The sequence below is a fragment of the Trachurus japonicus genome, chromosome 3 (assembly GCF_045865225.1).
Source record: "Trachurus japonicus isolate A0001 chromosome 3, Traja_1.0".
NCBI lineage: Eukaryota > Metazoa > Chordata > Actinopteri > Carangiformes > Carangidae > Trachurus > Trachurus japonicus.
In genome coordinates, this window is record NC_140909.1 from 7,202,832 (window position 1) to 7,229,676 (window position 26,845).

Consider the following 26,845-nt stretch of genomic DNA (forward strand, 5'->3'; position numbering starts at 1 on the left):
ACCCATGTGAAGGCATGAGATTGTTCAGACAGGCCATGGCAGTGCATCCCCCTCTCTCCCTGTTCCCCTGAAGTTTCACTTTTCTTGATTTTCTGTCATATTTTGACATAATTTTCAAAATGTCAAATGAGCTGTGTTTGCTCAAAATACTGTAGCAACACAGGTGTTTGTGTGAGGTCAACAGAACACAAAAAATACATTCAATGCACGTCTACATTATTAGGACTTCTCTTCATTTGCATGCTTCATAGAGAAACTATAAAAAGACTGCAGAACTATTCCAAAGTACTGGAACTGAACTAATCTAAAATAATATAGAAATTATATTTACGGCATCTAGTCAGTAATCTGTAGTGGAATATATTTTAAATAGGAACCCTCCAAACCCTGCTAATCTTGTATTCTATCTCTGTTATAACATTTTTAGGCGCTTCGTTGGTATCAATCCTGAGAGGGGAACAAAGACCAGCGTGGGGAAGGTGTTGTCCAAGAAGACAGGGAAGCTGGTCCAGAAAAAGGCAGCGACTGTGAGTCCCATTGTGGCCACCCTTATAAAGAACCCTCATCGACTTTGAGTGGGGCTTCATGTAGTCCACAGCATCTCCACAGGAGATCACAAAGGAATACAGCAGGCAGATGTTCATGTTGTAATTTTAAGATGACACAATCTTAGCATTTTGTTCCGTTCAAGTTCACTTTTATCAGTTGTCTCAATGGGGAAATTCCTTCTCCACCACTTTGTTCACTTCATTCTTCTATTGCACATGATCTTAAGTGAAGGAATATTCTATGGATACTAAAGGCAGGTTGTATACAGATTGTCGGGATCCTGTTTAACATGATTGATTGTTTTTCTTCATAGAATGCAGTTTATAAGATTTATTATTTGAAATTTCCTGGCGTTTGATGCAGTGGCTTTTACTGTATACTGTTTACTGTATAATGTTACACAGTGTGACCTCCTCATGCAAAGGAAACTGTTAAGACCGAGGAGTGGTGCTTTTATGGATTTTTTTTATTTATTTTACACAAAATGCTTACTTAAATTGTTCAGTGACTAAAAATGTTTGATTGTCTTCAATAAATGTTGTAAGACCATCTCGTCTGAGGCATTTTTTCTTTACAGCCGTGTTACTGTAAAAATTCCATTCTACAGTACTTATGTGCATTTACAGTAATAATCTGTTTATTGGTAATCTCTCGTAACAGTTTACAGTAGGAACTGTAAAATAATGGTAACAAATCCCCTGTTAAATTACGGTAAACTACTGGCAGCTGCAGTTGCCAGCATGATACTGTTATTCTACAGTATATCTACCGTAATCTATAACAACAGTTTATTACCGTAAAAATATTACAGTATCATGCTGTAAAGTATATATTTTTTACAGTACACTACAGTAATATTTTTTACGGTAATAAACTGTTGTTATAGATTACGGTAGGTATACTGTAGAATAACAGTATAATGCTGGCAACTGTAGCTGCCAGTATTTTACTGTAAATTAACGGGGAAATAATTTACAGTGTACCGCTACACACATAAACAAGGAGGTGGGTAAGAAAGCGCATCACTGCCCGTAATTCGCTATGATTGGTCTGTTCAGGTTGACGACGTAATACGTCCGGTGCGTCTGTGCATCAGCATAGAACTGCAATTTATAGAATGTGCCCTAGACGATCCTACGATCTCTGCACTTTGGCAGATCGTCTACACGCTCTAATCACTTCACGATCTAATATCGTCATATCGCCCACCCCTACTCCATCGGCTGACAGGAAGTTAGCCAAAACGACCGGATCGCTTACTTCTGCTTTAAACATTTATACAAATATATTCATGTTTAGTATATTCCGATTTTGCCAATAAACCTTTCCAGTTATTACACACTGGACCTTTAAGGCACAGCATGGCGACTAAAGAACAAACTGTGCGGCACGAAACTTTGGTTTATAATTGTGAAGCTGGTATAAAGTTTTTTTTCTTCACATCCCTGGTGTGTAAAAGCATTCAAAAATAACTTTCTGTATCTTATTATTACTGATCTGCATTACAAAATCAGACCAAGCTACAACAACCAGCAGTGAAGCTGCTTCCTCCACACCTTCATTCGTCCCCTCACTCTAGTCTCCTTCTTCTTTTCCTACTTGGTCAGAAGTGGACAGATTCTCTCTCCGTTTCACCGACACAGTCTCTGTTTGCTGCACCTTGTCTTCTGACCTCCACCCAACCTCCTACAAGAACGGGGGCTCACACCCAGCCACTGCCCGTTGTGTTACCTGTCTTGTTTGTTGTGCACTTATTTGGATACGTGCCCTGTAGATGTTTAAAGAATACGCTCCTCACTGCACTGCACCCTCAGTCTATATGCCTACGTTTAACAAAAGTACAAAGTAGAAAAGGAGAGGAGCAGTTTAAATCACTATGTTGTGTATGTGTGTGTGTTTCTGGAGAGAGGCCCCGGCTTGGAGCGAAAACAAAAAGCATAAATATTCGGAGGTTGACTCACTGACATACCTACAGTGTTACGGGTTCATGATCTTACTTTGTTTCTTAGCTGCAAATCTGTGCCGAGTGACCTCGCCGAGCTGAGGACAGCGTGTTAGTACCAGCAGAGAAGATAAATCTGCTTGTTGATTTACAAGAAAAAGAAGCTGGAGTTTTGTTATTGCTTCTTGTGTAAATATGAACAGATACATGGCCACCAGTCAGAAGATGCACCCAATTTCCAGTCAGCTTCTAAATGTGGAATTTGTAAATATGTGTCTCAAAGGCATCTGCCCATCACTTATTTTTATGAATACAAACCACACCTTAGTAGTTAAGTCCTACGTGAACCATTAAAATAAAGAGGATGTTCCAAAACCTCCAAAAGTACTAAGACAGACAAGACAAAGCTCAGCCAGCATCCTCCACCCAGTGACTAGATAACATTAACTATCAATGTTTGAGGAATCGTCCCAGCAGCTTGTTACACCTAAGTTTTTTATTAGCGTAAAAAACAACAACATTGCTGTTATTGCAACTGCTGCTGTAATACAGCCACCACCCATCGGCTTCATATCTAGTGGAGAATACCTACCTTTAATTGCTGAATTAATTCAGACAAAACAGATTACTGCCCAGTGATTGTATAGTATTACACAGTGATTTGATTGCACTGATGATTATTCTTTTGTAAATTGAAAACGTGCAGACGAATTAACGGTAAAATTAGATTGGTGAAGATGTTTTTTCTTTTTTTAATCTGCTCTTTCCCTCCTTTAATGACGGCTCATTTGAAAGCTTTCTTTCCAACCGTTAGTATTGATTTCAAAACAGACGCCATAATTTAGTTAGCGACACATGTGCTGAGTTTACTCTCACACAAACACCAGTTATGAGCCTACAGCCTGTAAATACACTTGTCATGAGCCTTACAATTTGTCAGTAAAGATGTAAATATCTAGAAACAGTAAATTAGAAATCTGAATCAAATACTGTCAAAAACAATCCTGGACAAAAGAATCACGGTACATCTACTGTAGTTCAGTTGAACCTTTGTCTCATTTGTATTTCTAACCGAGAATTCAGCATGTGAATTCTTCAGTTATGTTTTATGTGGTCACAGTGAAGTTGACCTTTGACCTCCAGTCTCTGCTGAGTCCATGTCAATGTTTGTGCCATGTGTGAAGAAAATTCCTAAGATCATGGGAATGTGACGGACATACTTTACAAACTAAAATGACCATTGAGCTCGCTGGGCGGTGGTTCACACAGCACAAAAGGAGTTTGTGCACTTAAATTTAAACATGTGTCTCATTCACTTAACACACGGGGCTCTAATTTAGTTTGTTTGTTTTTTGTTTTTTGTTAGTTTGCATCACAGTTTCAGCCGTGTTAATTCAGTCAGGTTGAGTTTCAGTTACGCATGACAAACACCTCTGATCTGACATCAGTTGCAACGGGGCAATCGATAATGTATGTGCTGGTTCAGATAGTTGCATTGAATAGTGGTTGTTGTGATTATTCATTGCATAGAAATGTGTCTGTCATTCTGGAAACCTGCCTGCGAGGTTTTGGTGACGTGTGCCCACTGTGTTGCGCTGGACAAAATTACCGCCACAAAATGAGAGCCCATGGTCTTTTCTATGCAGTTCAACACCACTGCTCATTTTCTGCTCACCACTTTACACACATTACTCTCTGTTTGCAGGTAGTTGTCACTCAGAAGTCAGAAGCACGAGAAACTGTGGTTGGGTTGAATTGTGGGTAATGGAGGCAGCTTTTTGAAAAGGGAGAGTTTTAATCCTTACAAAAAGAAACATCCATATTTATATGTAATTACATAAGTCAAGTATCGTAATTCATTTTAATGTGATACTTTACCCTGAAATCAGTGGACAAATTTTCCCAACATTTTTTATAATATATAACTAAATGCAATCACTACTACAGTATGTTATCATTTTTAAAATATGAATAAATGGATAGCTCTCTAGCAGCATTTTCAGGGGCAAAACGTATTGGCCTTGCAAACCGATAACATTCGACCATTATCCTTGGAAAGCAGTGGTGTAATTAATTCTGAGTGCAATATAAAGTAGTTACCAACTTAGCCACTTCCAAACTTGGCTCCAAACCAAAACTTGGAGGCAAAGCAGTAGTTCCTCTTCTCTGTTCAGTTAATTATATTGACAAAAGCCACCTTTTGCTGCAGGCATCTCTATGTCTTCCAAGATCTGAGACAGTTCAGTGTTGAGAGCCACTGGAGAAGTCAATTAGCAAGGCTCAGAAAATCAAAGTGATTTCCTCCCATGGATGACATTCACACCTGTTGAATAGCAAGGAGCAAATTGGCTGCACACACCATTACATTACTGTGACCCCATGGATAAGCAGCTTTGTCTCACCCCGGCTGTTGGAGTGCCTCTCCATATGAAAGCTTCCATGCAGAGCTTTGTCTGACTAATCCATCCTGCTGATTGTTTCCTGCACCTGAGTAAGGCTACTGAGGTTCTCAGAAGAAGGAAAGATAAAAAAATAAATGAAAAAGATCTTTGTGTGCCCTCCATTTTGTCTTTATTTCTATAGTTGTGTCATTTCTTAAAGGGATAGTTCAACATTTTGGCAAACTGGCCCATTGCCATAATCGCTATAGTCATAGCAGTAGGTTCGTTACCTTTAATTGTTGGTGCAAGCTATTTTTAGAACGGCGGAGCAGAGCCGTGAGCTGCTCAGAGCTACGCTACGGAGGCTCATGGGATTTCTTGGTTTCCCTCATCAAACTCATCAAATACACAATCCAACAACTCCACAACGCTCTGGTGGACAAGTTGTGACCTGCACATTCACCACGCTATGAGATAATAACACAACGTTACCAGACAGAGTTGTTTTAGAGGTAAATACAGAGACTGCTTGCTGAAAAACTGTCCCTGAAGGCAACGCTCATCAGCGGTTTTGCATGAATTTATCTCTAGAACAACTCTGTCTTGAACGTTCTGTTATTATCTCATAGCGTGGTGAATATGCAGGTCACAACTTGTCCAAGAAAACGTTTTGGAGTTGTTGGATTGTGTATTTGATGAGAAAAACCAAGAAATCCCATTAGCCTCCGTATAGCGTAGCTCTGAGCAGCTCACGGCTCCGCTCAGCCGTTCTAAAAATAGCTTGCACCGACAATTAAAGGTAACGAAGCTACTGCTATGACTATAGCGATGATGGCAATGGGCCAATTTGCCAAAAATGTTGAACTATCCCTTTAATGAAGATTAGATTTTCCTGAGGGGCGGAACTGCAGCCATGATCAGACAACACACAGTTTTGTGGTGGTGCGTTCACTTGCAGACGTCTTGTGAGAATAAAGCAGCTATGAGCGTGGCTTACGTTTTTTTTTATGAATGCCGTGGATGATTCAGTTCTTTCAAGGCATTCAGGGTAAACATGTGCAAGAGTGTGCTTTGTGTCGTGGGAGTGTGGCAACATCAGAAGAACTGTACAAATATTTCAGAGGAAGCAGCAGCCAGATCACACATGGGATTCCTGTTTTGATGCTGACAACTTCCTCTTATACTTTCAGTTGTCGGTCAAGAATAATATTTACTGCTACAGTGCTGCACAGCCTAGACTTTATTCACTAAATGTGTAGTTCAGTTCTGTTTTGACTCATGAATAAAATAAATAAATATGGCTCATAACATAATAAAAGAATATTGTTTTGGTAAATATAATGGTGATTATCCAAGGCTCACTCACTCAATAACAAATTATTGTTTTGATGAAAAACAATCTTTTGTATTTCGTTCTTTTTGTTCCTATAGCTCTAATTATTAACTGTACCATTTTGTTAGACTGAGCAGGAAATGAGCCGCCAGGTTAACATGCACACACACGTTCTGTGCTTGTCAAAATGTTCCAAATAACCGCTCTTTAATAATGTCTTAATAAAGTGTTGACCCTGAAGTATTTACACGCAGAGTGACAGATTTGAACCTGTTTAATGTAATTTTCTTTTCTTTCATCTTCACTTTTAATGGACATATCCTGTAATTTTCCTCATATTAGGAAGTAGTTAAGCTGTCCATAATTTACCTGTACAGTCTTCACAGAGCAGAGCAAAGGACCCACAATGTGTTCATTTGAGATATCAGACTCCGATTCAGAAAACTTAAAAGAGCCTTTCATGAGCAGCTTGTCTCATATCTCACACTTAACTCATACATGTGTCAGTACAATCAGTACAGACAGCCAGGGGCCAGAAAAGGACAACCAATAAATAATAAATAAATACCACAGTAATAATAAATAACATTGTTATATGACTATTATGTAAAAGCATCAATATTTAAAATAACTACTACCAGAGTTTACAACCTAACAGCAGATTTGGAGAAATATCTGTGTGCTTAATGACAATAACGATGGCTTTCAGTAAACACAGGAACAAGGACACCTCAAAGACCGATGGGATGATCATCGACTTTCCGATCCGAGCCCACACACCAGCCAGTCAGAATGTGAACGAAGGACACCGGGGACTTATAAACACCCGGGTGTGCACCTGAACAGTAAACCAGACCATGGTCTTTGAACACAAGACTGCAAGGACAGAGCCGGCTCTTTTAACATCTTTGGTGAAATTCTTGATGTTTTATCCATCATCTGGTGGCCTGTGTCCCTTTTTTAAAAAATAAAAAAAATTCTTTAAGGCTGTGGTCTGCCAAGCTGCAGCACAAGGAGACTGGACAACATGGTCCAAAAGGCCTGGGATCTGTGCCTGGCAGGAGTTCAGACTGTTCAGGACACAATGTAAGATGCAGCAATCTTAGACAACACCAACCGCCCTCTATTCAACAATCAGACAAGCTGCTACAGCTGCAGCCAACGTCTCATCTCACTAATAACACCTGAGATCCTTTGTCCCTGTTGCCATCAGGCTGTAGAACACCTCAGCTAAAGATAGTGGCAAATGACTCTTGAACTGTTATTATATTTTTTTTTTAACTGTATTTTTAATATTGAGGTACTGGGCATGTGTTTTCTCTCTAGGGAATGAATAAAGAATATATCTAACTATCCATCTATTGCAACAAGATGCAAGATTGTGCATCTCAGTATCCATATAATCTCATTACACACCACAATGAAAAATAATCAGATCACTTTCCTATTGTTTCATAGAAAGTGAAACATGCTCCTATAGACCAGCCTTTCTCAAAGTGGGTGCCGCGGCACCCTGGGGTGCCGTCTGACTGCGTCAGGGGTGCCGTGAAAAAAACTTCTGACATTTCATAGAATACATTCTTTTTACATATAGGCCTATGCAAAGGGGCCGTGTCCACCGGACGCCCTTTTAACCCGCCCTCGGCGGAAAAAAAGCTCTCGGGTCGGGGCTTCTCTTTTTTTGTCGCGGCGCTCAGAGCGCTCAGAGTTGAAATAATCAACTTTTGGAACAGCGCCGCACTTATCAAGCGGCTCGGACGTGAGGCGGCTCGTTTCAGCAGCGTTCAGAGAGAGAGAGGGAAAGGGAGGGAGAGAGAGAGAGAGACCGCTCCGTGGACACAGTCGTTGGTCACGGGCGCTCAGAGCAGCAGGGGCCGTGTCCACCGGACACAGGACGCTATGAAAAAAATGCGTCGTACAGACAGGCACACATCACGAGTCACCCCCCCTCCTCTCTCCAGTGGATCTGTGTCCGCTCTGTTCCGACTCCGGTGCGTTTGATGTATAAAAACACTCTGCAGTGACACGGTAGAAACTCTCTGATTGAGAGAGTCAGAACGGAGCGGAGACGCCGGTGGATTCATTTGAGCGCGTGCCTGCGCGCTGCGCGCATGTAGACCTTTCTCTCTTCCTCTCACATTGCGGATTATTGTGTGCGTGTGCGTGTGTGTGCATATGTAGGCTACAGAGGCACCTATGCACCCTGCATTTACAGTTTGTATTATGCTCTGTTAAATAATACTGTCTCATCTAAATAAACAGGACATTTACATTTAGGCTATGCAGTGTTATTTTGAATTACATTTTACACAGGGGTGCCCTGAGATTTTATTCACTTTTGAAAGGTGCCCTGACTGAAAAAAGTTTGAGAAACGCTGCTATAGACGGTCTGTGGTGTATGTAGACAGAGAGATTCTCTGACCAATCTCATAATCTGGTTTTAAAACCCACATATTCATCACAAGGAACAACTGTACAGGATAAACAGCAAAACTCATAACTAATTTAATAGACTGATGATACACCAGCAGAATAGATAAGCAGACATTGCAGCAGTGAAAAAGCATCGCAAGCAGAGGAAAACTGGAGCCTAATCAGCGATGCAAGAACAATCACTGCCTTTCCTTTTAGCACTCCTGATGTCAAATCTCTCCCGCTGCAATTTGTACGTAAGGCATGACACGCCAATTACTCACTGTCACATCTCAAGTGAATGCTAAACTAAAAATTATGCCAACCTCACGGTCACCACATCCAGTCAATTTTAAATGATGCATGGAAATCAAAAGGAGATGGAACAGTGGGGATCTATGAGGGAAGCATATCAGCACCTTCACGGGAGGGGGGTAACATTTTTCATCTGTCTCAATAGGCGGCTCGATCGCAGCTGTAGCCTCAGCAAACTCAATATCCTCAGGATGGGATTTTTTTTTTCTCCCTTTTTTTTTTTGTAAGTGAGTTTTCACAGTGTATGTGTTTCAATATCTGACACAAAGTTTAAATTTAATAAATATATTGAAAAGAAGAATCACACATTGCAGCAGGACCATAGATTTCCTGCTCGTTTCCGCTCCGGCAGCAGCTTGTAGAAAAGGTATTCCTCTTATAGCCTCTCCTTGAAGCTCACCAGTGGGACAGAGTTAACAGTGTCCAAGCCATACAAAGCCATCCATCCTGAAGTACAAAAGTGACACCGGGGCTGCAGCCTGTGCCAGATGATGGAGGCTGCCACCAACTCTCAGCTAAAGCACCACTGGACAGACCCCATTCCCTCTGTCCTCAGAGAATTGCAGTCTTCCTGACATTCACTTAGGATAAACCCAGGGACACCAAAACAGAGGTTATTTATTTATGAACACTTCCAGGAACTGCACGTCCATATGGTTTTAGGTTTCATTAGAAATGGACATGCGACTGTCACCGAGGTTTCAGCTTCAACACTGGACTCTACAGGGGTTAAATCAATGCATGGCCCGTCCTCACCAGTGTCCTGCCCCGTCTCTAATTTACTGTCATCTCCTGTGTAATGAAGGTCTTGTGCCGTCAGATGGTTTCCAAGTCCTGTGTTGTCCTCTGTGTCCTGGAAATCTGTTTTATGTCCTGTGCTATGAGCTCTGTGTGTGGTTCTTCAGTATCTTAGTTTCTTAATCCCCTATTAAAAAGTATTTTCCCCCTTATATAAATCAGGGGTAAAGTGTAGTCACTATGTCAGGCTGTTTAATAAAGTCCTTGAGGAATACTGGGCTGGATAAATAAAAAACTGACTTGATCTGATTCCTACTTTTTTTGGGTAAACTATTTTAGCACAGTCTGTGGAGTAGCTCTGCAGAAATATTTGCAATCTGATGTGACAAAACTTCACTACTGAACAGTTTAAAATTAACCAGTTGAGGTTTTTTTTATTTTTATCTCTAGTATTGAGCAGTATTTCTCAGAAGACTTGATACACATTTCTGCAACGGGTGTCACCAAAAAGGTTGGAAAGAAGAATAATGCTCCTGACAAAACATTAAACTGGAGTGACCAGACGTCACAGAGAACAGAGAAGTTGTAGTCATTGCTGTATAAGACATTAAAAACTGATCTTGATGGTTGAGTCGTCCTGTAGCCAGATCCTGCCAGCTGCACATCCACTGCTATATGAATTACGGCTGCTGTAGTTTTTTTAAAATTGTGTAGAGCAGTGGCACGAATGGATAATCAAATCATTTTCATTCATTGTTGACATGGAGATTGATGAACACAGCTAAAAAGCACAAACATGGGGGCAGGGGTACCTGTGGATTACTGCAGCCTTATGAGATCATGCAAACAAACTGTTTTGCAAAATTTCACGATTTGAATTATTATTTTTTTGAGTATTTTCTGGTTTACACAGCCTATATAACACAGTTGTATTGGCCGATTCTCACCAGGTCATCCTAATCCAGTGTTTTTCAACCTCGGGGTCGGGACACCACGAGGGGTCACTTGGAATTCAAATGGGGTCTTTTTGAAATTATGATTAAATCACCACACACAATCTTAAACTGTATTCTATACTTTCACTATCTCAAATATAAGTCAACTTCAAATAAAATGCAGCATATAAAAATATCTGAGCTGGCGCATCTTGATTGACGGGGTCGCCAGAAATTTGTGGGTCACAAGCCAAAAAAGGTTGGGAACCACAATGCAGTAAAAAATTCCATCTTGTATAACGCTGGAGAGATTTTCCACATTTCTCATAATAAAAGAGTATTGAGGTTCCCCAGAGGATAAACCCCTTCTGATTTTAATGAAGTCTTGGTTTTCTCTTAACAAAGGAATGATTGCGATCCTCATTAAAAGCTTAACATTTCTTATCTCTGCCACAATATTAATTGAACAAGACTAATAAATATGGTGAACACTACGCCTATTATTATACGAGAGAGATTCTCCACATTGTTGTTAAATGAGTATGAGGCCCCAACGGCACCGAATGAATCATCAGCAACCACCGGCTGTAATCTAGTAAATTCACCTCAGCCAAGTCGGAGTCTAGCTGTCCACAGCCGCCCCCAAGTTTCAACCCATGTCTAATGTCTAAATGAGGCCAAAACTCATCAGAATCATGCACTGTGTATCAAGTGTAACCTCCTTATTCAATTTATTCATAGTATAAATTAATAATGCTGACTATTATATTATGCACAAAGGATAATGGGAATTCTAAGTCAGTCCACAAACTCAAGTACTCAAGTACTCTGTCTGCAACAGTGGAACCGGTGCATGGCGTAATTAAATGTGTTAAAGCTATCATTCAAGTTTGCAGAAGCTAAACAGACATAATTTGTTACACCGAAGATATTAAGGATGATCTCCAAATTTTAAGCAAACAAATCGTTTACTTCCGGAAAAAGGATGATAATGCTCATTACGAGGAAAGTGGTTATTATGATTCTAGTACATAACTTCAGAGCTGAAGTGGGGCGAGTGTAGTATAATGAGGACCTTTGAGATCCTGTTTTGATGTAACCATTTGATGTCAGCTATGAATTGTGGGCATTTTTCAAAATTTTACTTGGTAAGTACTTTGGTGAATGTCACACATGAATAATAAATGTAAAGACTCTGAGTTTGTGATGTTTGGGGATCTCGGCGGATTACCATTGGTTTTATATAACCATATATACATGTAAGAACAGAGATGGCTTCAATGTTCTGACTTTTAATTAAATACCTTTTTAATATCAGAACTGTTTACTGTGTTTTGTTTATTCTCCTCTGTCACACAGATGCAATTGAAGAACCTCGGGATGAAAAACTGCCTTGACGTTAACATCCAGCTTTAAATAAATGTAGATTACAAAGACACATTCCCTTAAAGAAAATTCAAAAGCACAGAGGTGATAACATCGTCGCCTCTCTCTCTCTCTCTCTCCCTCTCTTTGAAGCACAGTGAAGGAGTTTCTTTATGAGAGGCACACAAAGAAATGCAATGAGCAATCCATCAATGTGTAGAGTGACTCAATCTTTTGTAACCAAACCGCCACACTTTCAGCACAGTGGTAAATAAACAAACACATTTACATGGTCAGTCTATTTAAAAAATTTTAAATACATTTAAAAAAAAGCAATTAACATTTTGAGGTTACTGGTAAAATATTTAGTTTGAAAGCTGCAGAAGCTCTGATAATGTTCGCAACATCATCAACTGATCAATGGGTCATCTGTTAGTAGCTTGATAGAGCTGATTGCTGTTATTTGGTAGGCAGAATGTAACAGCAGTGGTAACTATGATGGGAGAAACAGATGAAGTCAGGTGATGAAGTTTGAGTGTAGGAGGATAAGTTTAACACTAGAAGCTTCTTTTCATTTTAATATTGTAACAACTACAATGAATACATTCCTGTTGCATCTCAGTATTAAACCTGTTGAAGATCAGCATCAGTGGGAATCGTTTATTTCACTGCAGCAAAACTAGACAGTCATTGGATAAATGCTGCGATGTTGTCAGCTCTGGGAGTGAGTGGAGCAGTGGGCAGGGCCTGGACGCTGCATGGGCTTCTGCATGATGATTGGAGGATCTGTCTAAAGGCTGAATCCCCTTTTTGGTTGACGGTTTTGAAACTAAGGCCCAATTCCAATCCGACCCCTCACGGACTCACTGACTTAGAGGCGCGTTCACGGGAAGTCCGTGAGTGTGTGAGGGCTGTTCCGTTGTCAGATCATCAAGTCAGTGAGTCAGTGAATGAGCCCTTACTGCCCCCTTACCGTAAGTCAGCACCGATGCTGACTTTGGGTAGGGGAATTACCCACAGTTCATAGCGTTGTGAAGTCAAACACATGAGGATGCCGTCGGAACGCAAGTGTTAAAAAAAAAAAGAAGTAAATTAACACACGTGGACAGAGAGAGCTCCGCCGCTCTCTTTATTGTTAATGGACAGGAGCAACAACCAAAAAAAAGAAAGTATCTTCTATAATATTATCAGTATACTAATATGTCAGTATTAACCAAGGGGGCAGTTGTCGGTCAGAGAAGTGAAGCTCACTTCCGCGTTCAAAAAGCTGCAATCCCCCCGGCTGTCGCTGGGGGCTGGCTCCAGAAGGGAGCAACTCCAATTGAGCCCCATGTTAAAATAGCCGATTTTACAGCTTAAAAAAACATATTTACGGCCTGGTACATTTTATTTTTTTGGTCTCAACCGATAGTTTCTACCCCCGCACACACTCTGAGGGGGGTGAATTTTTTTAAAACTCTACCGTTTTACTGTTATTAGGTTTAAAGTTCTGGCCAATTAGGGCGCAGAACCGTTGAGTGACAGGTCCGGAGACCACTGCTTCGAGGCCAATGGGCGGGCTCTCGGCCGGCCAACGGCCGCACCGCTCCAAATATGGCAAGTAGAATCCAACATGGCGCAGCTCAAACCCCCGTAGTAGCGGCACAAAACAGACTCCCCCAAACCAATGGGTGACGTCACGGTGCTACGTCCATTCTTTTTACAGTCTATGGTATTAACGTGCAGTTTGTGATTATTGATGATGATTTGATCAGATCTGATCCGGGAACATTTTGTTTTGAGTCCGTCCCCCTCACACACCTTGTGCGCGTTGAAAGTACGTAAATTATCGGTCCAAGACCGGAGTCAACAACATTTTGTTGTCAAGGTAACATGTCGTGAGAGTGTGTAAGTGCTGTTCCATTCATATTTACAGCATCTGGACCCTCACAGACTCTCACACTCTGTCACTTACAGCTGACGTCACTTTAGTCAGTGAGGGTTCAGGGCCTGAGTCTTTAGGGGGCGGATTGGAATTGGGGGTAACAGTGGCACCGGAGGATTGTCGAGTTCAGTCCCATTGTGTAGGTCGAGAGACAAACTGCAGCTCATTTCTCTCAATTCTCATTTCTATTTGGTAAATAAAACTCAGCTCTAGTATTTTCTCCATTCAGTTTAACATAATTGTCAGATTTCCTTGTTTGAGTTTAAGAAAGTTTTCATTAGTTCAATGTATCTATGATCATGTAGGCTGTAAATGAGCTTTACCTCTCTGAAAGACCAGCAGTCTCCACTGATTTGAGGGTTTGGACAAACAACCTATGAGGTCACTGAGGTTGGAGGACCGAGTAATGCACCTACATTTATGACTCTAAATCACTCATAAGCCCAATTAAAAAAAAAAAAAAAAAAAAATTCTCAACAGAATAATTGAAAGCTTTTCTCCATTATTTGACTATAATAAATACCAATTTATTTGAAGGGCTCTTAGTTTTAAGGTAAATATGGTAGTATTGCCTCACCAGTGTAATCCAATCAGCAGTGCTCACAAAGCTGAAGCTGCAAGGGTTGGTTAATTTGATATGAAAGATCAAAAGCATACAATGATTCACCAACTATAAAACATGAAAAGGCAGGCTACAATTATTCTGCTTTTTGCCTTATGAGGAGAAAATGCGTTTAAATTGAAGGAAAATTATTGTCCATTAGTCCATCAGACATTACTGTTGAAATAATAAGTTACAACACAGTGGTTCACAGACCCTCATCACTCCCTCTGTTGCTTCTAATGGGGTCGATGTTGAAGCGCACTGTTGACTATGACTCAGCGCTCTGTGATTTTTGCATCAAAGCTTTGTATTTCTCCTCTTTGTGTTTTTAAAAGAGGCCACGGTATCATGCAAAAGATCACTGCTTGTGTGGAGGGACATGTATCAGGTCCCATTCTCTGCTCTTTTATGCATGACAAAGGTGCTCAGCGCTCGTTCTTCGACTTTGTGGTGATACACTTTTGCAATTAATCCAAAAACTGGATGTAATTTAACAATGAGTCCTGGGAAAGCTGTGTCAGCCGTTGTTCTCGTCTCTGTCTGACAGAGGGAAGATGGGTTCTTTTTATTTTCCTTTTAAATCTAATAAAACAAAATCTCCCATTTCTGAGGCACTTCACCTTGAAATAAAATGTTACGGATAAAAAAAAAACAATTCTGTGAAACGCTCTAACTCGGGTGTAGTGTTTCTGCCCTGTGTGTTTGCCGGCTTACGCAGCCCACGAGGAGTTTGTGAATTTGTAGAGACCACAGATTAGAGAGAATGGGCCGCTGTGCTCGAGTCAGCCTTAGTTTAAGTCGGGTGTGAATAAGGGATTGTTGAAGTGAATGAGGGGCTGCTGCAGCTCTCGACGTTGAAGCGGAGAAGCTCTGCTGGGGCAGGATCAAAGAACTCAGTCAACCAAGGCTGCTGCTCAATCCAGACTTTAGTCAACCAACCACACACACTAATCTCTCGCTGTGGTCTCGTGAGAAGACAGAGAGGCATCAACCAGGCAGAGGCTAATGAGCATCTACCATACAACAAGATCAAATGACAAACAGAAAGGCTAAAACTGAAGATACAGATGAGTCAAACTCTTCTCCTCTTCTATCAACCTCTGAAACTCCCACAGACCTACTGCTACTGTAGTTTCTAAAAACACTGCTACTGCACTGCTTGGTATGAATTTGCTGAACAAAACATTTCTTAAATGAGGACCATTTGGAATTAGATGCTTCACATGAATAATTCAACTGAATTTTTTTGGAGCAATATTAGGTCATTTAAATTATCAGCCCCTAAATACCCAGCCCTCCTCTGTCAGAGAGTCCACCGCACTTCAAAACAGCCATGAGACGCCGGATACAAGTACATCTGTGGAATACGACCTGGAATTACGACCTAATTAGCTAGTTGTCTTGAAGAAGTAAATTTCGTTGTGCTGTTTCTGTTTTTCTAAACTGCACAATGACAATAAAGTGATTTGATTTGATTTGAAATTATGGCATGTTGTCTGTTGGTGTGCATGTTAGCCGTTAGTTCGCCACTACTTTGCTCTACATTCCTAACATGCTTTGACATATTATACATACCTGAGATGTTACTTTATACTAGAGATGCACGATACAAACTGATAACGCCCTGTTTCTCATCGATAACCAATAACATTATAAATAGTTTATATACACACCTGAAGATAAGAAATGCTAAGATGTAGTGAGTAAAGATGAATATAACATTATAGCTCTGCATCTGACTTTACCAAATAATATAACTGACATCACTACTGTAATCACAATAAAAACTAGAACAGTTATGACTCTTCAAAAATCAACATTTATAATTGTTTCAAATCAAATTAGGGGGAAAACAGACTGATAATGAGTGAAATCAAGGCTAAGATGGCTAATTATAAAAATGTAATTATCTGACTTATCTGTGAATTTTGCCGATAATAATTGGCGATAATTATTGATCAATATCAGGTTGATGCGGTAATTATCTTTACCGATAGTTATTGTGCATCCCTACTTTATACACATTAGAATTTACTGCCACAAAGCCAACATATATAGTCTGTCAGTTTCTATTTATCATGTTTTTTCCACCAAAGAAAAGAAGAAACACTAAGAGCGAGGTTGGTTCCAGTTTGTTTAGTCTTCTAAAGGTTTTCTTCTCCCCTGATCATGGATGACCATGAGTATGGCAGCATCACAAATGGAAACCTTTGCATTTTTAATCAACTTTTCCAACTGTGTAAGTAAACCATTGGATTCATGGGAGCAGCTGGAACCAATGTTTGAGATTGATGAGACTATTTCTCTTTTCTCCCCCGAAGCACACCACATCTAAAAAAAAAAAGAAAAAAAAAGGCAATTCCACTAAAATTTTGACATTGTAATTATATGATACAAAGACATCTCTCTGATTCCTGGTCTTGTGTGACAGACTCAGTGGTCACTAACCGCTCTGAACTGCCGTTTCAATCTCTAATCACTTGACTGAGCACGAGGCACCTTTTATCACGCTTCCTCCACTGCAATTAATCTTTAACGGATGCGATGCAACTCTTTGCCCTGCACTTGAGGACACAAATGCTTTCACAGACTAATATATAATATGCACATAACTGGGAGTGAAACCATAGGAGAGAGGAGAAGAGTTCTGGTCCTGCAGAGTTAGCTGTGAGTTTCTTTTCTCCATACTGTGCATCAATTGGACTGGGATATGACCGGACTCGAGTCTCTGTGGGGGAATGTAAGGCGCGCAGAGAGATGGAGGAAAAAAGATGATTGGACATTCAGAATACCCAAACTTTAATTCTAGTGTGCAACAGTCATTTATGGCTTCAGAATTGCTCAATAATGCATCAAAACCCACGGGCCTCCGGGGGGAAGCAGTCGGTAATCAAAAAGTAAGTTAAGGTTTTCATAATAGGGCCCTATAAATAACTGGGGACAGAAATGAGGGCATGTAAAATTGATGAGGGATGATTCAAACCCCACGAGGTAGAGGGAACTTAATGCAAGGAGAGGGAATGTGATGTTGAGTGGCCTGGCGTTACAGTATATAGGCATGTGTAGAAGATGGAATTGCAGAAGTGATTTGTGTCACCGCTGTTGCTTTATAACTGTACAGATATATGGACATTGTTCTGGAGGCATCGTCTGTGAAATGGCGCCATTAGTGTAGAAATTCACTCCAGCCTTTTAAAACGTTTCACTGTACATTTCAAACAATCTGGAACCGCTTGCGTGACCTATGGCTATCAATTAAAAGTTTTATGGAAGAAGGTCATTTATGATCCTATTGTGGCTTCTTTCTACTCTGTCTCAGGAGATTAAAGAGGAATTTTGTTTTCTTGGGCACATCTCTATTATTATTCTAATAATTATCATCCAATGGAGTCAATGCCAGGATCTGAGGATAGATAAAATCTACACATGTATATTATTTCTGTGTGTGGTCATCAAAGCCATAAAAGTGACATTTATTATTTAAATTGATCATTTTCACATCCAAACGATTCCTATGCACAGCTCCCAGTATCTAAATTCAGCTTTTAAAACTATCCTGAAAAACTAACCCAGTCAATTGAAACAATAACACTTGAATTCATTCCCAGGGACTTGCAGCTATTGTTCTAAGTCCACTGCCAACCTGACAGATGAATCATTTACCAGTCAGCATAAAAAATAAAAAATGGAGGGGGGAAAAAAAAGAAAGAAAAAGTGTTCTTGATGATTTTTGGCCAGGTGAAACATCCATCTCTCTCGTTCCAGCTATTCCCTGTTTAGTGCTGCCACACAGTTTTCAGCTTGTATCACACTTGACATCACATACAGAGAGAGAGAGAGGGGGGAAAAAAAGAATAAAAAGAGATGGATTTTAAACATGCGGTTTGCCAAGGACCGCAGAAAACGTCCTTATTCAAGATTCATTAGTGTCTCTTTTTGTACTGAAGGACCTGCATTCACTCTCCCACCTGCACACAGATATTACTTATGCAGAACCACAGAAGGCTGAGTGAAAAGGCTCACTGATTTTTCAGTTACATTACACAGGGTCACAGCGTCAATGCACTGATCTTTTTTTTCCTTCTTCTTCTTTTTTTTTTTTTTTTATTATCTTAAAACATCTACTACAGGTTTGGTAGGAAAACATTTTACTGATCAAAACTCGATTCGCTGAAGACGACGTGAACCTTGTTTACATATCAATTAGGCAGCTGATGCATTACAAAGCAGACAGCCATATGTAATCCAGTGACAGGGTAAGCGACAGGACGACTCCGCAGCACCTTGATCTCACACTGTGCACCGTGGGAGATCTCTTTAACATTGATGCGATGCACAAACTTCTGTTTTGCAGACTGTCAAGATCCGCCAATAACATGTTTCACCACACGGCCGCATTAGCGCCGTCTCCTTCTGCTTCTGATACGTGAGTAAATTCACAAAGGACGAGGACACAAAGCACAAAGCGCCAGTGCACAAAGCATACATCAGTCATTTAGAGAAGCATATAGAAGAGTGCGTTAATGAGCGGGGAAGAGCAGAAGTAATAGCTACTTTGGACACTCTCACGGATGAAGAAGCATATTCAAAACCAATCTGCCCATATCTTATTCATAACAGTGGTAGTAATCATTAATCATGCCATCAGTAGTCTGTGTTTACAACTTTCACAGTGCCTATCTAGACTGCATCCACTTGCTGGTGACATCCGGGACAGATCACTCTCCCTGCATGTTAAACAGATGAAGACAAAACCCCGGCAGCTTACCGTCAAACTTTTTATGCCTGGAGACAAACGTCGTCCTCATGTTGTGGCTGCTCTCCTCCACCAGGCTCTCGAACTCCTGTTTGCTCTGCTGGCTGAGTTTGTCCTCCATCTCGGACGTGCAGCAGGTGTATCCCTGAGGACAGACACGCAGGTGCTCACCTGGGGGGAGACAGAGACATTTTTTTTTTTTAAAACACCACAGGATTTTTCTTTTTTTTCTTTTCAAAAGGCTGAGCCGAGTCTTTGATCAGAAAGACTCCTGTGATTTTGGGACCCTTCATCGCTGAAGCTATCAAAGCAGGACAGACCGTAACAAATGGAGGAGGATAATATTTGTCTGTAACCTGCTATCATGTGAAACGGAGAGCAGCTTTGATATGGCAGCACAGCACAGACACTCAGGAGCAGGAGTTTCTTTATATCACAGGCCAAACCGCTGCAACGTCGGCAACTGGGCTAATTTAGATCAGTGTTATGTGCATCCAATGGAAAGTAATGCATTCAAAATCCGTTTACAGAAAGTGCTTAGAATATGCCAAGTAGAACCGAGCAGCAAGAATTAGCATTAAATCTGCATTCATTGATTTTTTTTCCTCCCTTTGTTTTGTTAACTTGGGGTCAGCACAACAAGCTGTAAACAAAGCACTGATGTATTATCACCTTATGAGCAAATGTACAAGAAACAAAACGATTATTTACTCATGCACTAGTCCTGTTTCTGTCCACTTGATGAACAAAAGTCAAGTTTTAGCTTATTTTAGTTCCTATTCAATTTGGCCTCCACCAACTCCTGAGGGAAATATTTCACCCTCAGGGGTCTCAGTCTGTTTTGGCCATTTTTGAATACTTCTGATTTTGCCTTTATGTAACACATAAAAGATGTTTATCTGATGGGTTGTTTTTTTTTCAGCACAACTCCACCTGTATGATCTGACAATTATTTTTTCACTTTAACCTACTTTTTTTTAATCAGATTAGGCCCTAAAATACACAACAATCACCTAGAGCAGTATCAGCAGAGACTTTTTTCCGTTTTGTAGAAATTATGAATATATCAAAGGAAATGCAACCCCTTCCCATCCCATCCCACTTTTATGCTCAGATAAGACAAAAATAAATAGTCATGGGTTATTCTGACTAAAATAAAACTAAAATGCTCAGAGTTTTAGTCGACTAAAACTTGACTAAACAAAAAAGAGCAAGAATGTGACTAAAACTAATATAACTATAACTAACTAAATAAAAATTGAATGACAGTAAACAACATTAAACAACATTATAGTAAAGAGGACAGCAGTGCTCCAGGTGACCTAGTTTTTTTGTTTTTATTATGTCACTTTAAAAATGTCACGTGATCTGATCACGACGGCGTGATCATGGACCCTGGAGGGTAAAACTCTGTAGCAGCTCATTGACCTCCACAACCAAAAACCCCCATGCTCTCCCATATCAAATTCAAGTCACTAACGCCGGCCTACAGCCTGACCTCCGGTTCTGGACCCTGCTACTTGAACTCAATCTTACCGGCTTATATTCCCTCTCAGGAATGACATTTCCATCCCAGCATTCACAGTCCACACTGTTTTCCTCCCCGACGGTGGAACAAGCTACCTGATGCTACCTGAGCAGGAATGTGTCTTTCCATTTTCAAGGCCCATCTTGTCTCCCCTCCTAACACCTCTAACACCTTAACATGCCTAACAACCACTTAGCCTGCACCTTTGTTCCACTTCTCTACCTGTTCTCCTTGCACTCTGCCTTATTAAATACACTTTGCCTGCTCAGTGCTTCATTCAAGGTCTCCTTCTGCACTAGAGCTTTACTGCTGCACTGTACCTCACTTGTAAAAGGTTTTGTATAAAAGCATCTGCCAAATGAGTAAATGTAAATGTAACTGCTCTTCAATGTCTGCCACCTCATCGCTAATTGTGCACATCTGCAGTTTAATGCTGAGCAGGTAGGACTGTATGTGCCGGGTCCAACTGAGCTTGAACACAACAGCTTGCTGCGTCTGACAACAAATACAGGAGTCCAGCTGCTGGACACAAAACAGTTACACCACAAAAGATCACACTTTTCACATTATGTTGTTAACGTGAAAAGAATATCGTTAATTGCAGCTTTTAACATGGATATTTGAATTCCAGAATAATTTCCTTCACTTATGTTGCACTATGTAATCGAATGTTTCTTGTGTAATAAACGCAATTTCAAATGTCTGAATTCAAGAAAATGTTATTTTTGCCTTATTGCAGATTGATGTAAAACCTTAGCTGCTGCACCAATACACAAAAAAACAATAGCATCTCATTTTTGGAAACAACGTCTTGGTTCTTAAAAAACAATCCACAGCCTTGGTTTTGTTTATCTCAATAGAAAACCTGGCGATTTTTTCATGTTTTTTTTGTTCTTTTTGCACACTACAAACTGAATTACCTTCACTTATAGAGCCAATATTATCTGCATGGCCAGATACTCATTATTCAGATGAATGGTCCCTTTAAGAAAGTGAAAAACGATAAGACTGTTATCATGGTGATATGATGTTTTACAGAGACTCTTGAGTCTTTGTACAGGCTGTGGTGCCGAAGCCTCCACTTTAAAAGATGTTTAAAAACAGTGTGGTCTACAGTGAATGAGCGTGTGGACTTGGAGCGTGAATTGATCCAAGGTCAGTAGAATATTTTTCAAAAATCCTTTGAAAACCTTTGAAATGTCTCAACAGGTTGAATAGTTTAACAGAAGTGAATCAGCTGGACTGCGTCTGTATCGCTGGTAAATAGAAGTATTGGATCTGGAGAAGAGCATTAAAGAAACTATAGTTATAACCTCAGTTTATGGGGGAAGGGGGCTACTCTCTGTGGATTATTCTCTGTATGGAAAGAGTGCCGGCATGGAACAGGCATGGCTTACATAAAGAAACGAGGAAACAAGATTCTGGAGTCTGATGAAATGAAAAAGTTAACTCTAGCGTCATAATGCGCAGCGCTATCTGACAGAAACCAGGCTTTAGCCCATCAAGCATTTAACACTATCTCCATCTGGGAGCAGGGCGATGGCAGCGTCACCAAGCAGGTGTACAGGGACTGAGAGACGTGAGATTAGAGGCAACAACACTGATTTCAGCCAGATACATACAGATTCCTAAAGTAAGAAGCCGGCGCAACTGATGCTGATGCTCGCGGTAAAACACGTCCAAACGCCGGGACAGCTTCAGTACAAACACTGAATAAAGTCCACGGGAGGATCCACCGTCTAATCTCCCAGACAACACAACACAACACAACACAACACAACACAACACAACTTGACCAAGCTTGACTAAATCTGAAGGGATGCATGTGATAAAATGTCTCTCACATATGACGGATCAAGTCAGTCCCAAAGCTGCTGTGTTTTTTTGTTTTACGTGAGGTATTTATAGACGAAAACTTTCCATCCTGTTGTCAAGTCTTTTGTATTTTTCTTTATTAAATACTAGAAGAAGTTTAAAACTAAAGATTTAATTTTCAGGAAATGTAAAAATGAAGTAAAAGTCAGACGTTACCAGGTGGTATAAAGAGCTACTGTTATTTGTAGCGCTTTTGAAGAACACATACCGTATTAGGGGTGGGAATCACCATATGATATCATCACAATACTTGAGTCATGATACGATATTATTCCAATATTAAAAATATTGCAATATGATGTCTCCAAATGAAAACTATGAAAATCTATTTTTTCCAATAAGATAAACGACTTAGTCTGTTCAGATCGATAATTTGCATCTGTATATTACAATATTGCCATACAAAATATTGCGATACTATGCTGTATCGCCCCCCCCCCCTCCAACCCCTAATATATACGTATATTTAAATATGTTTACACTTCTAATGACAGATTATTTCTATTACCGGTATGTATTAATTTATGGAGAAGGGCAAGGAGCAAATAAGTTATATTTCTTCTCACTCTCACTTTTTGAATATGCAACTTTATTCATTTTGGGGGTTTTTATTTATTTTATTTATTTATTTTATATACGGTATATTGTTTGCATATTGTTTGTATATTTTGTCTGTCATGTTTTTGTGGTATTCCTATACTTGTTTTACTCAATACATTTTTTGTTTGTTTGCATATTTAAAATAAAAATCTTAATAAAATGTAATACTACATACAGTAGATCAGTTACAATAATATGAAATATATGAAAGTGTTTTCAAGTAGCCTATGTCTGCTTTCCCCACATACAGTTATTTGCTGATTTTCAAACAGTAAATGGGAGACTGTAAATCAACCAAGCAGCACACTGCTCCAATAAAAGGGACAAATCTAAGAAAATTATCTGGTGTTGGACTAAACGCACTGGAAACTGCATCATCAACTGACATTTAACAACTGCCAGAGATAGAAGAAAATAAAAGCGTGTAAGCCTCATAAATGATTCAAAGTCAGAAAACCCTGTGGCCAGAATTTGCCCATTTCCAAACTAATGTGACATGTTTTTTCCTTCGAGTGACAAGATTTAAATTTCTTTCCATTACTGGCCCTGTTTTGTTGTGATTTGGGAGGAAAAAGCACTTCATTGTAAAGTTGTATCTGAGAGCTCAGCAGCAGCAGCTTATGAGAAGGACTTGAGGGCTTCATTGTGGATTACATGTCACTGAGAAGACGAGTAAACAAACAAAAAGAGAAATAAATAAACAAAAAGCTGAGACAGTGGCTGTGGAATCAGAGAGAGAGAGGGAGAGAGAAAACTCTGCTCAGAGTTTGTACTTTTAACCGTTTGTCTTCATGGACAGCAGCAACATCTGCAGAGGAGCTGAGAAGGCTGTCGCGCAAATTCTTGGGGAAATAATTAAAAAGCTTTCGATTCATTACCAATCTGAACAAATAGAGCAATTTCAGGAGGAGCCACATTTTTTTGCACATGCTGTATTATATCTCATCCCCTGCTCTGCTGAGAGGATCAGACATCATTATCAGAGGTTTAAAGAACAAAAAGTCTGGCCCAGCAGATGCATGAAAGGTTTGAGTTTCCTGTTTTTTTCCCAGTTCTACGTATTAACATTGGAGAAAAGGGGAAGACAACATGATTGTCAGTGTCCCAGTGGGGGGTTTGGTGCAGAATAGCCTCAGATTTTGGGACTTTTTTTGATGGATTTTATATATATATATATACACACGCTGCACAATGCAGGCGCTGGCAGGCACACTGGTGTTTTGCATGCATATACAGTAAGCTATAGATGAGGGAGCCGTGCATGGATAATGAAACAAAAGGAGGATGCAGTACGTACGTGCTGGCACTCTCAAATGTGCTTAATCCTTAATCAGTCCTTAGAGAGGCACCGAGCTACAATAATGAGGTGCACCATCAACGGTTCGACACAAGCCCATTGTCTCCAGAGTGCTGCACGAGCCTGCTGGCCACAGAGACCCAAACTCTCTACAACAACAAAATGAGCTGAAACGCAGCCGTCGCTTTTGTTTCTCTGCTCAACAACATCGTCGTTGTCATCTTTTAGCAATGAGCAACATTCCTCAACCGTCAGATATTACTTCCAGCGTGCGGAGATGCAGCCCCGAGTGTAAATCTTTAGTCTAAAGTAGTGATCGATTCAACACGTGTCTGTAGAGGAAACTGTTTTATGCAGCGTCTTGAGGTTCAAGTAGATTATTGATATAATTTCACTTATTTATTTTGCCAAATTCAATTTCAGGGTTTTTTTTATATACATTGCTGCTGTTTAGTTTTGCTGCTGATGTTATTTGGAGTTGTGTCTGTTTTTCTTTCATATGAGCTCCTCTCACTGAAACACAGAATCAATTCAGTATCAATAACATTTCGTTTTAGGGGGAAGATGTTTACATTGATCGGTCACCAGCCCTTTACTGAGCTCTGCCTGGATGGAAGGAGAGATCTACCTGTTTCTACGTCAAGAGGAAAACACTACCCAGACAGTTTGGCTAACTGTTACATTGTGCTGTAAGTTGAATTTGAGAGCTGCAGTTGTCTTGTTTTAAGAATTTCACAATTCATCACACTTTCAATTCAAAGTAAATATTGAATTTGATTCCAACTTGTGGACTGTTTTGCATTTTTATGAGGAAAATGTTTGTTAGCAAATCACATTAACTACCATTGTTGACTGTTATTGCTTACCAACTGAAGCTTGTAAAGTTACAGCTCGTGGCTACATTTACCATTTTCGGCTTTTGCTTTTATGAAAGAACAACAGAACAACTGAAAAGCTGCAAACAATGACATTTTTTAGAATAGTTGAAGAATTCTTCAAACAAGTCGGCTGCAGCTCAAAACATTTCTCTCTTTGTCGTGGTGGGCTGCATCACGGCCAAGGACAAACTGCCTGGATCTAATTGTTTGTTTATTTGAATAATATTTATTGATTTTTATGTTGTTTCATGTTGCATCTTCTACTGCCAGTGCAGTCGACGAGCAAAGACATGGACAGCGCCAGAGAGCGCCACTCTGCTATTGCAACACACATCGTGGTCAAAGGTGGTATTGCAGTTTCAATGACAGGAAAAGTGCTCACTTTAACATTCTCTTGCAGAAGTTAGTTAGTTAGTGTTGTTCTCAATATCTACTAGGGCTGGGACGATATGCTTTTCTCCCGATTCGATTCTTCTACGATTTTTTGGATGGCGATTCGATTTAAATTGCGATTCTACGATATTGCCGATTCTCTCGATTTTTAGTCTTTAGCATTTTTAACATTTATCTGCACACAAATACTGTAGAAGCCTATAAATTAACATACTCTATTATAAAGTGAACTTAAACCCTTTTCAAAACCTGTACTCTCTGTATGTAAAAAAAGGCTAACAAATGCACATTGCACAATATAAAAAAAAATCCCCCCCCCCAAAAAAAAATCGATTTTTGAAAAAAAGAAAATCGATTTAAAAATCGTCAAAAAAGATATCGCGATATTTATGTGAATCGATTTTTTCTCCCACCCCTAATATCTACAAGGAAAGTCTTTATGATCTACCAATTTTTAAGAGTAGTGAAGTAAAATTAATAAAATACTACAGATTCTTGAAAATATACAGTATTTATTCAGTAAATGTACTGTGTTACCAGCGGGTTATCCACCCTTGGATTTGACATCATATCCATGTGTAGATCTGTTTTCACCCCTTTACTGTCTCAGTGCTGTTGCATAAACCCACATAAAATAAAATAAAAAACTTTGTGCAGCAGCCGGCGACTCTGTGAGCTGCATGTTTATGATGTTGTGACTTTGAGTCTGTCCCAAATTATTCACTCCTTCCGCTCCTCGACTTGTCTATTTTCCGGCCTGCTTTCCATAATATATAGATAGATACCAGAATGAAGCAGCAGGATATAAATAGCAGTGTTTCCAAAAAAAAATACAGGACAAAACTATTTCAGATGTTTACACCAAACTTTCCCCCAGATTTTTCCGCTGTGTTTACACGTCGTGAGCTGTGGTTCAGAAGAACAAAACAAACCTAAACGCCTATCGTAGTGAACTTAGGGGACTAATTGTCCCCAAATCTAGATGGGATTCTGGTTCAGTGGACCATATCTGTCCTGTTC

At 39.9% G+C, this 26,845-nt stretch overlaps 1 protein-coding gene across 6 annotated transcripts in view; it reads right to left on the reverse strand.

Annotated features, from left to right (window-relative positions):
- gpc6a (glypican 6a) overlaps positions 1–26,845 on the reverse strand; it is a 200,104-nt gene that overhangs the window by 105,709 nt on the left and 67,550 nt on the right. For all 6 annotated transcript variants that reach the window (XM_085806128.1, XM_085806127.1, XM_085806126.1 and 3 more), the window contains one exon: positions 19,267–19,425. In XM_085806128.1, the coding sequence (XP_085662254.1) occupies positions 19,267–19,375 (109 nt within the window). In that variant the 5' untranslated portion in view covers positions 19,376–19,425. The remainder of the gene's footprint in view (positions 1–19,266; positions 19,426–26,845) is intronic.